This window comes from Carcharodon carcharias, chromosome 12 (assembly GCF_017639515.1).
Source record: "Carcharodon carcharias isolate sCarCar2 chromosome 12, sCarCar2.pri, whole genome shotgun sequence".
Taxonomy (NCBI): domain Eukaryota; kingdom Metazoa; phylum Chordata; class Chondrichthyes; order Lamniformes; family Lamnidae; genus Carcharodon; species Carcharodon carcharias.
This window is the reverse complement of record NC_054478.1, coordinates 57,814,024-57,826,328: the sequence shown is the minus strand read 5'-3', so window position 1 is coordinate 57,826,328 and position 12,305 is coordinate 57,814,024. Positions and strand designations below refer to the sequence as shown.

General features: G+C 42.4%; 1 protein-coding gene across 1 annotated transcript in view; it reads right to left on the bottom strand.

Annotated features, from left to right (window-relative positions):
* Nucleotides 1-12,305, bottom strand: part of lrp2a (low density lipoprotein receptor-related protein 2a) — a 387,109-nt gene that overhangs the window by 259,442 nt on the left and 115,362 nt on the right. Inside the window, exons 7-8 of the mRNA XM_041200238.1 lie at nt 8,425-8,535; nt 6,530-6,643 (exon numbers count right to left, since the gene is read on the bottom strand). Of these exons, the coding sequence (XP_041056172.1) occupies nt 6,530-6,643; nt 8,425-8,535 (225 nt within the window). The remainder of the gene's footprint in view (nt 1-6,529; nt 6,644-8,424; nt 8,536-12,305) is intronic.

Sequence of the window (12,305 nt, the reverse complement as noted above, 5' to 3'; positions counted from 1 at the left end):
CTATAGGCCAGTTAGCCTAACATCTGTCATTGGGAAAATGCTAGAGTCCATTATTAAGGAAGAAATAGCAGGGCATTTAGAAAAGCTTAACACAATCAAACAGAGTCAACATGGCTTTATGAAAGGGAAATCATGGCTGACACAATTGTTAGAGTTCTTTGAGGATATAACAAGCAGAGTTGATAAAGGGGAACCGGTAGATGTAGTGTATTTGGATTTCCAGAAGGCATTCGATAGGGTGCCACATACAACGTTACTACACAAGAGGATTGGTTAACACACAGAAGACAGAGTTGGGATTAATGTGTCTTTTTCAGATTGGAAAGAAGTAACTAGTGGAGTGCCACAAGGATCAGTCCTAGGGCCTCAATTATTTACTATCTATATTAATGACTTGGAGGAGGGGGGCAGAGTGTAATGTATCCAAATCTGTTGACCATACAAAAATAGGTGGGAGGGCATGTTGTGATGAGGACATGAGGAATCTACAAGGGGATATAGATGGGTTGAGTGAGTGAGCAAAAATTTGGCAGATGGAGTTTAATGTAGGAAAGTGTGAGGTCATGCACTTTGGCAGGAAGAATCAAAAGGCAGACTTATTTAAATAGGGAGAGAAAAAGTGCAAAAGTTCAAACAAGCGCAGCACAAAGGGATCTGGGTGTTCTTGTGCATGAAACACAAAAGGTTAGCATGCAGGTGCAGCAAATAATTAAGAAGGCAAATGCAATTTTGGCCTGTATTGCTAGAGGATTGGAGTTTAAAAATAGGGAGGTCTTGTTACAACTGTACAGGGTGTTGGTGAGGCTGCAGCTGGAGAACTGTGTACAGTTTTGGTCCCCGTATTTAAGAAAGGATATATTGGCATTGGAGGCAATTCAAAAGAGATTCAATAGGCTGATTCCTGGGATGAAGAGGTTGACTTATCAAGAATGGCTGAACAGGTTAGGTCTTTATTCATTAGAGTTTAGAAGAATGGGGGGTGATCTTATTGAAAGGTACAATGTACAAAATTCTGAGGGGTCTTGACAGAGTAGATGTTGAGAAGATGTTTCCACTAGTGGGAGAATCTCAAACTAGGGGACATAGTTACAGAATAAGGGGACACTCATTTAAAACTGAGATGCAAAATAATTTCTTCTCTCAGAAGGTGGTGAATGTTTAGAATTCTCTACCCCAGAGAGTTGTGGCAGCTAGGTCATTAAAGTATTTAAAGAGGAGGTAGATAGATTTTTGAAATATCGCTGAGTTGAGGGTTATGAGGAGCTGGCATGAAAGAGAAGTTGAGGCCTGGGGCATATCAGCCATGATGTTATTGAATGGTGGGATAGGCTTGAGGGGTGAATGGCCTACTCCTGCTCCTATTTCTTATGTTCTTATGAATACGCCAGTATGTAATGCTGGACATGAGTGGCTCTAAACTTTATTGTATAGGCACTGAGTGGACTTTAGGTTCAAATGAAAGGGTCATTTCAAACATCTGGGATGCAGGGGCAGCCCTGGCATGAGGTGGAAGCAGATCTTTGGCAGCTGATCTGAAGGAGCATTGGATCAAGGCATCCCTGGTGTCCCTGCCTCCTTGAAGGATACAGAGGTCTGCCTCCATGCTCTGTGTTCTCCTCACTGTGCTCCTTTTCTCACTCACTACTGGATTAATCATCCATGGCCTGTGCAGCTGCTTCCAGATCCTCTTCCTCCAGTGGCTCCCTCCTTGTTAGTGCCATATTGTGGAGAGCACAGCATGGAACCACTATCGGTGACAGCCACTTTGTGGGGTATTGTAGTGCTCCCCCTGAATGGTCCAGGCATCAGAAGTGCATCTGCATCAGAAGCAGAAGGCCTATGGTTCTCCCTGTCACCACCCTTGTGGAGGCATGACTCCTATTATAATGCTGCTCTGCCTCCGTCCTTGGGTAACAGAGAGGCGCCATAAGCCACCTTTCCAATGGATAGCCCTTGTTGCCCAGCAGCCATCCATCCAGTCCAGCTGCAGCACTGAATAGCCTTGGCACGTGGGAGTGTCTGAGGATATAAGCATCATGGGAGTTGCCTGGCTACCTTGCAAAGACTTGCAAAATCTGCATTCTATGGTCACACACTATCTGCATGTTCATCCAGTGGAATCCCTTCCTGTTGATGAAGGCACCCAGCTCACCCACTGCTGCCTTGATGGCCACATGTGTGCAGTCGATTGCACCCTCGATGCGGGGGAACCCAGCAATCACTTAAAACCTTCTGGCTCACTAAGTCTGGCTGGCCTCGTCCGTACGGAAATGAATAAATGTCATTACCCACCTGAACAGAGCTTCTGTCGCCAGCTTGAAACAACTATGGACAGCTAACTGGGACATTCCACAAAGATCCCCAATGACACCTGGAGAGAGCTCGAGCCATAGAAGTTGAGGGCCACTGTGACCTTCAGAGCCACTGGAATGCGGTTTCCACCCACACAGTTGGGGGTGACCTCAGGCCTGATCATCTGACAAATGGAGGTCATGGTCTCCCTGGCGAGGCGGAACCTCCTTTGGCATTGCACCTCGGACATATTGAGGTAGCTGCATCGCCGCCTATAAACCCTGGCAACAGGATAGTGGCATCTTCTGCAGCCCCTTCAACCTTGGGCTATCTCCCGACCCTGCACTCCTTGTGGCTGCACCTCTTCTGCCACAGGTCACTCCCCTGGAAACTGCATAGGGACAGCTGGCCTCCTCTCCCTTCTGCCCCTCCCATCCCCCTCAGAGGAGGTGCCTCCAGCAGAGGGCACAATCCCCACTACCAGGGTAACAGAAGGCTGTCTGATACCTAGAAGGGTCCACATGGTCAAAATCCTCCAGGGGCCTTGGAGACAAAAATGAGTCCTGAAATGAAGCCTAGAAATACTAAGAATGAAGCTCAGAGCGGAGATGAAGCTGTGAAGTTCAAATAAGCAACCAGCAGCAAACTACTTCCTAAACTCCTCACCACTCTCACTGGCAATACTGCTAACCCTTTTTATCCCACCCTTGGATGAGGTATTGCAAAATGTAGGCTGCCCATTTCGCCTGTGCGATGAGCATGAAACCACATGGGCAACGTAAAATTGGGTTCAACTGGATTTTTAATAGCCTTAACTGGCCTCTTAATTGATGGCGGGCGCAGTTCTGACACCCACGCACGCCCGCTGACCTGAAGATTTCACCCATGCGGGATGACGTCAGGGCACTCGCTCGACGTCTTCTCACGCTGTTTTATGCCTGATCGGGTCGGGCAGGCACCAGCCTGCAAGGTGTAAAATTCTGCCCATGGCGTATAATGTGGGGAAAATGTGAGGTTATCCACTTTGGTAGGAAAGACAGAAAAGCAGAATATAATTTAAACGGAGAGAGATTATAGAAAGCTGTGGTACAGAGGGATCTGTGTGTCCTTGTACATGAACCACAAAATGTTACAGCAAACAATTAGGAAGGCAAATCGAATATTGACCTTTACAGCAAAGGGGATGGAGTATAAAAGTGGGAAAACTGTACAAAGCATTGGTGAGACCGCAGCTAGTGTACTGATATAGTTTTGATTTCCTTACTTAGGGAGGCATATACTTGCATTGGAGGCAGTTCAGAGAATGTTCACTAGATTGATTCCTGGGATGAGGAAAAGTTGAGCAAGTTGGGCCTATACTCATTGGATACCAAAGAAAGAGAGGTGATCTTACTGAAACATATAAGATTCTGAGGGGGCTTGACAGCTAGAAGCTGTGAGAATGTTTTTCCTTGTGGGGGAATCTAGGAGTAGGGGGTCACAGTTTCAAAATATGGGATCTCCCATTTAAGATGGAGATGAGGAGGAATTTCTTCTGTCAGAGGGTTGTCACTACAAAGAGCAATAGAGACTGGGTCATTGAATATATCCAAGGCTGAGTTAGACAGGATTTTGATCTACGAAGGAGTCAAGGGCTTTGGGACGAGGGGTGGTTTGGTGCAGGGTGTCAAGTAGGAAAGTGGAGTTGAGGCCACAATCTGATCAGCCATGGTATTACTGAATGGCAGAGCAGGCTCGATGGGCTGAATAGCCTAATCCTGCTCTTATTTCTTATGTTCTTATGCCCTGAATGGGGATATTGAGCTTCTTGAGTGTTATTGGAGCAGCATTCATCCAGGTGAATGGAGTGTATACCATCACATTCCTGACTTGAGCCTTGTAGATGGTGGAGTGGCTTTGCGGAGTCAGGAGGTGAGTTATTTGCGCAGAACACCTTTCTCTTGTTGGAGATTGAATATGTTTGGCATGAGTGTTACTTGTCAGCCCAAGCCTGAATGTTGTCTAGATGTTGTAGTATGCGGGTATGGACTGCTTCGTTATCTGAGGAGTGGCAAATAGTACTGAACATTGAGCAATCATCCAAAAACATCCTTACTACTCATCTTATGAAGGAAATAAGGTCATTGATGAAGCAGCTAAAAATGCCTAGGATAGCACCCTAAGGAACTCCTGCAACATTGTCCTGAGGTTGAAATAATTAGCATGGACCAACCACAAGCATCTTCCTGTTTTGAATTTAGCATAATGGGAGCATTACATAACATAATGGATGGTGTCCTTAGTGTGAAGATGGGGCTTAGTCTCCACAAGGAGCATGCAGTTGTCACTCCTACCAATACTGACATGGAGAGACATATCTGCAGCAGTTGAAGGTGAGGTCAAGTAAATTTTTCTCTCATGTTGGTTCTTTCACCACCTGCATGGACCAAGGCTGGCAGATATGTTCTTTAGAACTTGGCCAGTTTGGTTAGTAGTAGTGATACCAATCCATTCTTGGTGATGGACATTGAAGATCTCCACCCAGAGTACATTCTGCCACCCTCAGTTCTTCTTTCTTTTTGTTTAATCTTTTATGGAATGTGAATATCATTGGAAAGGCCAGCATTTGTTGCTCATCCTTAACTGCACCTGAGAAGGTGGTGGTGAGCCACCTTCTTGAACTGTTGCAGTCCATCTGGTGTAGGTCCACCCACAGTGCTGCTATAAGAGAGTTATAGGATTTTGACCCAGTGATAGTGAAGGAATGGCAACATAGTTCCAAGTCAAGTGGTAGAGGTCGCAGGTTTGGAAGGTATTGTTGAAGGAACCTTGCTGAGTTGCTGCAGGCTTTGGGGAGTAAGGAGGTGAGTTACTCTCTACAGAATTCACAGCCTCTGGCCTGCTCTTGTAGCCACAGTACTATATGATTGGTACACTTGTGTGACTTGAATGTTACTCACCACTTATCAACCTAAGACTGAATATGGTAAAGTGGTTTTACACATGGAGGAGTACTAATTCATCAGTTCAGGGAGGTAATTGGTTATAATCAGCAGGAGGTTTCCGTGCCCATATTTAACCTGAAGGCATAAGACTTCAGGGATCCAGAGTCAACACTGAAGACCCCTAGGATCACTTCATCCCAACTGCATACCATTGTGCCACAACCTCTATTGACTGTGATATAAGGGTCTTGGACATTGCTATAAGGTGTGATTCGGTGAATATGGCTATGGCTGTGGAACACCTCTCCCAGCCTTGGCACAAATCCTCACATATTACTGAGGAGGGCTTTGAAGGTCAACTGGGCAGAGTATGTCGTTGTTGTGTCCGGTGCCTAGGTCAATGCCAGGCAGTCTGTCCTATATTACTCTTACTCAACTTTTCTGCAGTAGTTTGATATAACTGAGTTGCTTGCTTGGCCATTTCAAAGGGCAGTTCCAAGTCAGCCACATTGCTGTGGGTCTGGAGGTCAGACTGGGTAAGTATCCTGAAGGATCTTAGTGAAACAGATTTTTTTAAACAACACTTTCAATTCACCATTACTAATTCTAGCTTTTAATTCCAAATTTATTTAATTAATTGAACTTAAATTCCACCAGTTTCCATGGTGGGATTTGAATTCATTTCTCCAGAGCAGTATTCCAGCTCTCTGGATTATTACTCCAGTAACATAATCACTATTCTACAGCTCCCATAATACAGGATGCCCCTACAACAAAGAAACTTAAGATGACAGACTGATGCAGTCGAGGTTGCTATTCTAAATCTCAGTGTTGGGGCAGAGAAAAGAAGTGTTTGTTTGCATTCTCCTATACTTGAACTAGGAATGCTCGGTGCTCTTAGGGTCCCATTGCCCAATACTAATTTTGTTCATCATGATAAATACGAAATTCACATGAAAAAATATTAAAAATGTTTCTGGGCTGCAAATGATCCTCTACAAATATTACCACATTTAAACAAATTTGTAAAACATTACATGATCATGCTTCAATCTCACGATTCTGCTCACTGCAGTATCTCAATATTTTAGTTGGGGGTTTTAAAGCTGCATTTAAAAATGAGACACTGCTTCTCCAAGTTGAATTATAGGTTACCCAAGTGCTGTAATTATAGGGCATCCAATTAGTCTATTGTAACGTTTTAACCTTTTCTAACTTTGTATCAAATATGCAGCAGGTTTGTGCAGAATACTTCTAACTTATTTCAAACAGTAGGATATAATAAAATGACTGTTCCAGAAAATAAGCATTACCACATTTTTGCTCATCACTTCCATCTCCACAGTCATCATCGTGGTCACATACAAATATCTCTGGGACACATTCTGCATTGGCACATTGAAACTGACCGCTGTTACATCTCTGAGCTGCAAAAGATTAGAAAAGAGATGAGGGAAAGATGTGGGTAAGAAAGGGAGAAAATAAATACAGCATTCACATTCTTTTTGGAAACTTTCGGTTTGTAAATTATTCAGTTCTACAATATATGGCTTGATAAATAAGTGAATCACCCATTAAGACCTTGAGCTGTTTGTTCAGGCAGGACCTCATGCAATGCTGTGTTAGCTAGTCTATGAGGGCATTCATGATTTGCCCATGTGTCCTGCACTGTGAATGGGTCTAATCAGACGAGCTCCCACTCCTGAAAACTATCTGGTAGCCCCTGCTGGAAAGCATGTTTGTGAGGATGTCAGATGAGAACAGGATCCATAGTTGAATAACTCACAAACTCACACTATCTAACATCTCTGTCACCAGTGAAGAATGACGATTTTGGTGAGGCAACAAATTTGAGAAAGGAGACAAAACAGAAAAAAAAAGTGTTTTCATGTCAAGAATTTACTCCAATACTAATGAGGGGTAAATGTTGAATAGCTCTATTCTATTCTTACTTTCAGGCATGATTTTCCGCCATCTTTAGCAAAACAATCTCTATTAATCTTTGTACACAAATCAGATTTTGCTTAAAGCGAATACATAGCATTGGGAGATAGCCAACAATGATGTGTGACTATCAAGCTTCAGAAATGAAGCCAGTGAATACCTCCAACCCTTCTTGAATGGAATAATTCAAATGTTCACCCAGATAAAATAGCTAAAGCCCCACTGAAATCAGAGAATGAAGATCATCATAATAATGATAGTCTGCTCTCTAATTAGAAAGGGAGACAACTGATGGTGAGTTTAACCTGAGGCCACCACCCCTCATGAATGGATGATGGTGTGACGGCAGGGCTTTCATGAATGATCTCAGCCAGTACAGAAATTGAATTTGAGCTGTTGGTATCATTCTGTATTACAAACCAGCCATCCAACCAACTGAGCTAACTGACCCACAGCTTTAACAAAAAGATGAGATTCAGTCATTTTTTGAAAAGAGGTGTCGACATCACACGTTTTTTGTTGAATTAGGTAGCCATCTTAACATTTTTTCTGTGACGTTATGCAATGCATTACCAGAGGTGATACATGAAGCAGAGACTATGTCAATATTGAAGGCTGGGTTAGAAAGGCGTTTAAAGTAACAGATAATAAAGGAATATGGGTACTGGGTGTGTTCATCAGATTAGGGCTACTGTTCAGATGGAGGATAAGCTGTAAAGACTGGTTAAGCCAAATCAAAAACAGAAATACCTGGAAAAACTCAGCAGGTCTGGCAGCATCAGCTGAGATCTGTTTTTGTTTTGGATTTCCAGCATCCGCAGTTTTTTGTTTTTATCTTTGTGGTTAAGCCAAATATTTGTTTGTTTGCAAATGCATGACAAAATAAGCATAATTCTTTTTGAACACATTGATGTGTTATTTATGTGTGATTACCATAATGATAGAAATGATGTATAGCTTTTCTGCATTCCACAAATTAAACACCGAATGCCCAAGCACAAAACTGATGTAATGCAACAGCTGATCATTTCCATTGATCCATCCTGTGATAATTACTTCTCTACCAGTCTCCATGAGTAGATAAGAAATTCTTCTGATTAGGTTTGTTGCAACACTCGTTTATTTATTTTTCTGACTACAGTGAACATATTAAATTGTTTCAGACATGGTCTGTGTTTCAGTATGTCTGCATATCAGCGGCTTTAACAGGTGATTTGTTACAGTCAGGCAGTTAGGATCTAAACATCAGAAAAGCAGAACATACTGCAATTGCTTTCATCCGTTCTATCCCTGCAGTTCAGTACTGCATCACAATGCTGGCTAGAGTTGTAACAGGCTCCGTTTGAACACTCCATTTGAGTGCAAATAGGGTAATCTGAAGCAAAAGAAAGGAGAAAAACAATGACTAATTTACTTAGATAAAAGCAAAATACTGCTGAAGTTAACAGGCTACATATGCAAATATACCATTACATGTGTTATATAGAGAATGTACATTTTAGTGTGAAGGTGAAGACTCAAAATGATCTGAACATCTAAAGACTTCTGCAAGGGGCAGGAAATTTTTGGTCTTCAAAGATTTGTCTGGAATATAACAGTTGCCTTCACCCCTTGAATTTTCCATCTATGTAAAGCTTCATAAAATCATATGACACAGATGGAGGTCATTCAGCACATAGCACCTATGCTACCACTTTGCACCCAGTAACTAACAAAATCCAGTTTCTAACCTAATAGTCTCACTGCAGTCTAACCAATATTTGTGTAGATCTAACTTTTTCTTTTGAACTCTATGCCCCATTTATGTTTATCTAACATCTTTATCAACATGTCCTCCTACTGTTAAAGTTTTGTACATCTCACCAGAAGTCTGCTCCTCTCAGCCTTTATATCTCACATACACTCATTTCTGAAAGGGCATGATCTTAACCAGTGGCACAAAAAAACTGCTATAACCTCATTAAGCTTCAGGAATTAAAGTGGCTTTGAGGAAACGTTTTATCAACATTTATTTGACTAAGTGAAAGTCTGTTGGACGTGATCTTTACTCATGCTGCTACAAACAGAAAGCCAATCTACTCATAACCCACAGATTGTACAGGTCAATGGCAGCCATTTGCAGTGGTGCATAAAGGGATACTCACCTGTTCTCAGATAAAATACTGCCAAGTTTTGCGTGCCACACAAGTGCCAGGCAATGACCATCTCCAATAAGACAGAATCTAACCATCTCCCCTTGACATTCAATGGCATTACCATTGTTGAATCTCCCACTATCTACATCCTGGGGGTTACCATTGACCAACAACTGAACTGGATTAGTGTAGTGATTATAGGTATAATCTTTCCTACTGCTTTAGGGGTCATATGATGAATGTGCCCTAAGTGCAAGTAATCCTAGGGATGGAGCTTTCTAGTCATGGAACTTCTAAATGAACTCTGTAATAAAGTTATCTGTTTCAAGTGAAAAACCTGTCCAGTACATCAAGTACCAGCCATGTAAATATTGTGGCTACAGGAGCAGGTCAGAGGCTGGGAATTCTGCAGCAAGTAACTCACCTCCTGACTCCCCAAAGCCTGTCCATCATCTACAAGGCATAAGTTAGGAGTGTGATGAAATACTCTCTACTTGCCTAGATGAGTGAAGCTCCCACAACACTCAAGAAGCTTGACACCATCTAGGGCAAAGCAGCCCACTTGACTGGCACCCCTCCACCATCTTAAATTCACACCCTCCACCACCGATGCATACTGGCAGCAATGTGTACCATCTACAAGGTGCACTGCAGCAACCCACCAAGGCTCCTTCAACAGCACTTTCCAAACCCATGACCTCTACCACCTAAAAGGATAGGGCAGAGTTACATGGAAACATAGCCACCCCCAAGTCATAGACCATCATGACATGGAACTATATCGCTGTTCTTTCACTGTTACTGGGTCAAAATCCTGGAACTTCCTTCCTAACAGCACTGTGGGTGTACCTATAGCACATGGACTGTAGCAGTTCAAGGAGGTGACTCACCAAGACCTTCTCAAAGGCAATTAGGGATGGGAAATAAATGCTGGCCTACCCACATTCCATGAAAGAACAAAAAAAAGTTTTGGAAAATATTTTTTCAGGGGAGATGGTGGCATAGTCACTGGGCTGGTATTCTAGTGATCCAGGGTAATATTCTGGGGACCCTGGTTCGAATCCCATCATGGCAGATGGTGAAATTTGAATTCAGTAAAAATCTGGAATTAAAAGTCTGATGATAAGCAGAAAATCATTGCTGATTGTTGTAAAAAAAAACATCTGGTTCACTTATGCCATTTAGGGAAGGAAATCAACAACAATGTGGTTGACTCTTAACTGCCCTCTGAATAAGAGCAATTAGGGATGGGTAACAAATGCTGGCCTAGTCAGTGACACCCACATCCTGGAAACAAATTTTAAAAATTATATTGTGTGCTTTTTGCTGCTTGTTTATGCCGAAATACATCTAGTGAATTCTGGGATCTTAAGGGGTTTCTAGCAATGTACTTTTATCTTCATGGTATCTTTCTGGGAAATCTGCAGTGAATGGCTCGCCTCCTGACACCTCAAAGTCTCTTCATTGCGTAAGGCACTAATCAGGAGAGTGATGGAATACTCTCCACTTGCCTGAATGGGTGCAGCTGCAACAATACACAAGAAGCTCAACACCATCCAGGACAAAGCATTCTGTTTCACTGGCAGCCCACCCACCACCTTAAACACCAACACCACCTTCTGAAGGCTAACAAATGCTGGCCTTGCCAGTGGCACCCACATCACTACAATGACATTTTTAAAAAATAAACAGACATGTGAACTAAAGCCAAATAACCTTTATTTCTCATTTGTGTGAATTCTGGCTATATTTGATTCTTTCATCAATTTGCTGTACCTCATGTCTTCATGACAAAAGAGGGAAAATAGTGTGCATTTTGTGAACCTAACAATATGTATAATATCACAACTGACGTGCACTCAGGAAGCACACCGTAATTATAGAAAAGAAGAATACTAAAATTGTAATCTCTTAAGATACCACTGCTGGCATATTATCTGAAAACCACTTTCAAATCTGTGGAGATTAATTCTAACATCTCATCAGTGGTGACTATAAAAATCAAAAACTAGAATATAGCATTTTTATAGTTAGTTTAAAAGACATTTCTGTTGTGGGGGTCATTGTTTGAATAAGCAGAAAATGAAAGTTAAGCCTATAGATTGATTCCCCAGTTGTCTGTTGTTTTCTCAGTGTTTTTAACTCTTAGGCTGCCAAACAAGTTCTGGAAAATTCTTGTCTTTAGGCCCTAACACACAGTAGCAACATTATGTTATAATATAAACATGAGCTGATATAAAAGATACAATTAATACACTACTTTAATACACAGCTATAATCAATGAATTGCAGTTGTCATTTTGGGAAAAGGTTAGGTTGTAAACTGGCACTAAATAGTTGATGTGCTAATAAGACACGAGTGTTTAGAAATCTGGTTTTAGTTTGCAGTTTCGGGGTTAATTAGCGATTGAGTGATTTAAATATTTCTGGAGGCAGGAAACGTCAGTCTTGCACATTTAGCCCTCAAATGCTGATTAGGAATAATTTTTGTGGAGCAGTGGCCTCCTTGCAAATGCACTTCCATTGCACATATGGACTGCACTGAGTGACAAACAGTGACACATATGAGGTCAGCCCGGAACTGAAGAAGAGGCATCAATGGTTCTCAGACACAATAATGGAGTTCCTGGTGAAGAAGCACAGAGGAGGAGAGATGCCCTGAACCCACAGAGGGAAAAGATGGTCGCATCGGCAAATAATGCAGCTAATATGGCAGGAGATCACAGAGCAGGTCACAGCGAGGAGCCCAACTAAAGGACATGACTCCAACACCACAAGATAGAATTACACAGAATCACACAGTGCAGAAGAGGGCCTTCAGCCCCTCGAGTCTGCACCGACACGTGGGAAACACCTGACCTACCTACCTAATCCCATTTACCATCACTTGGCCCATAGCCTTGAATGTCATGACGTGCCAAGTGCTCATCCAGGTACTTTTTAAAGGATGTGAGGCAACCTGCCTCCACCACCCTCCCAGGCAGCGCATTCCAGACCGTCACCACCCTCT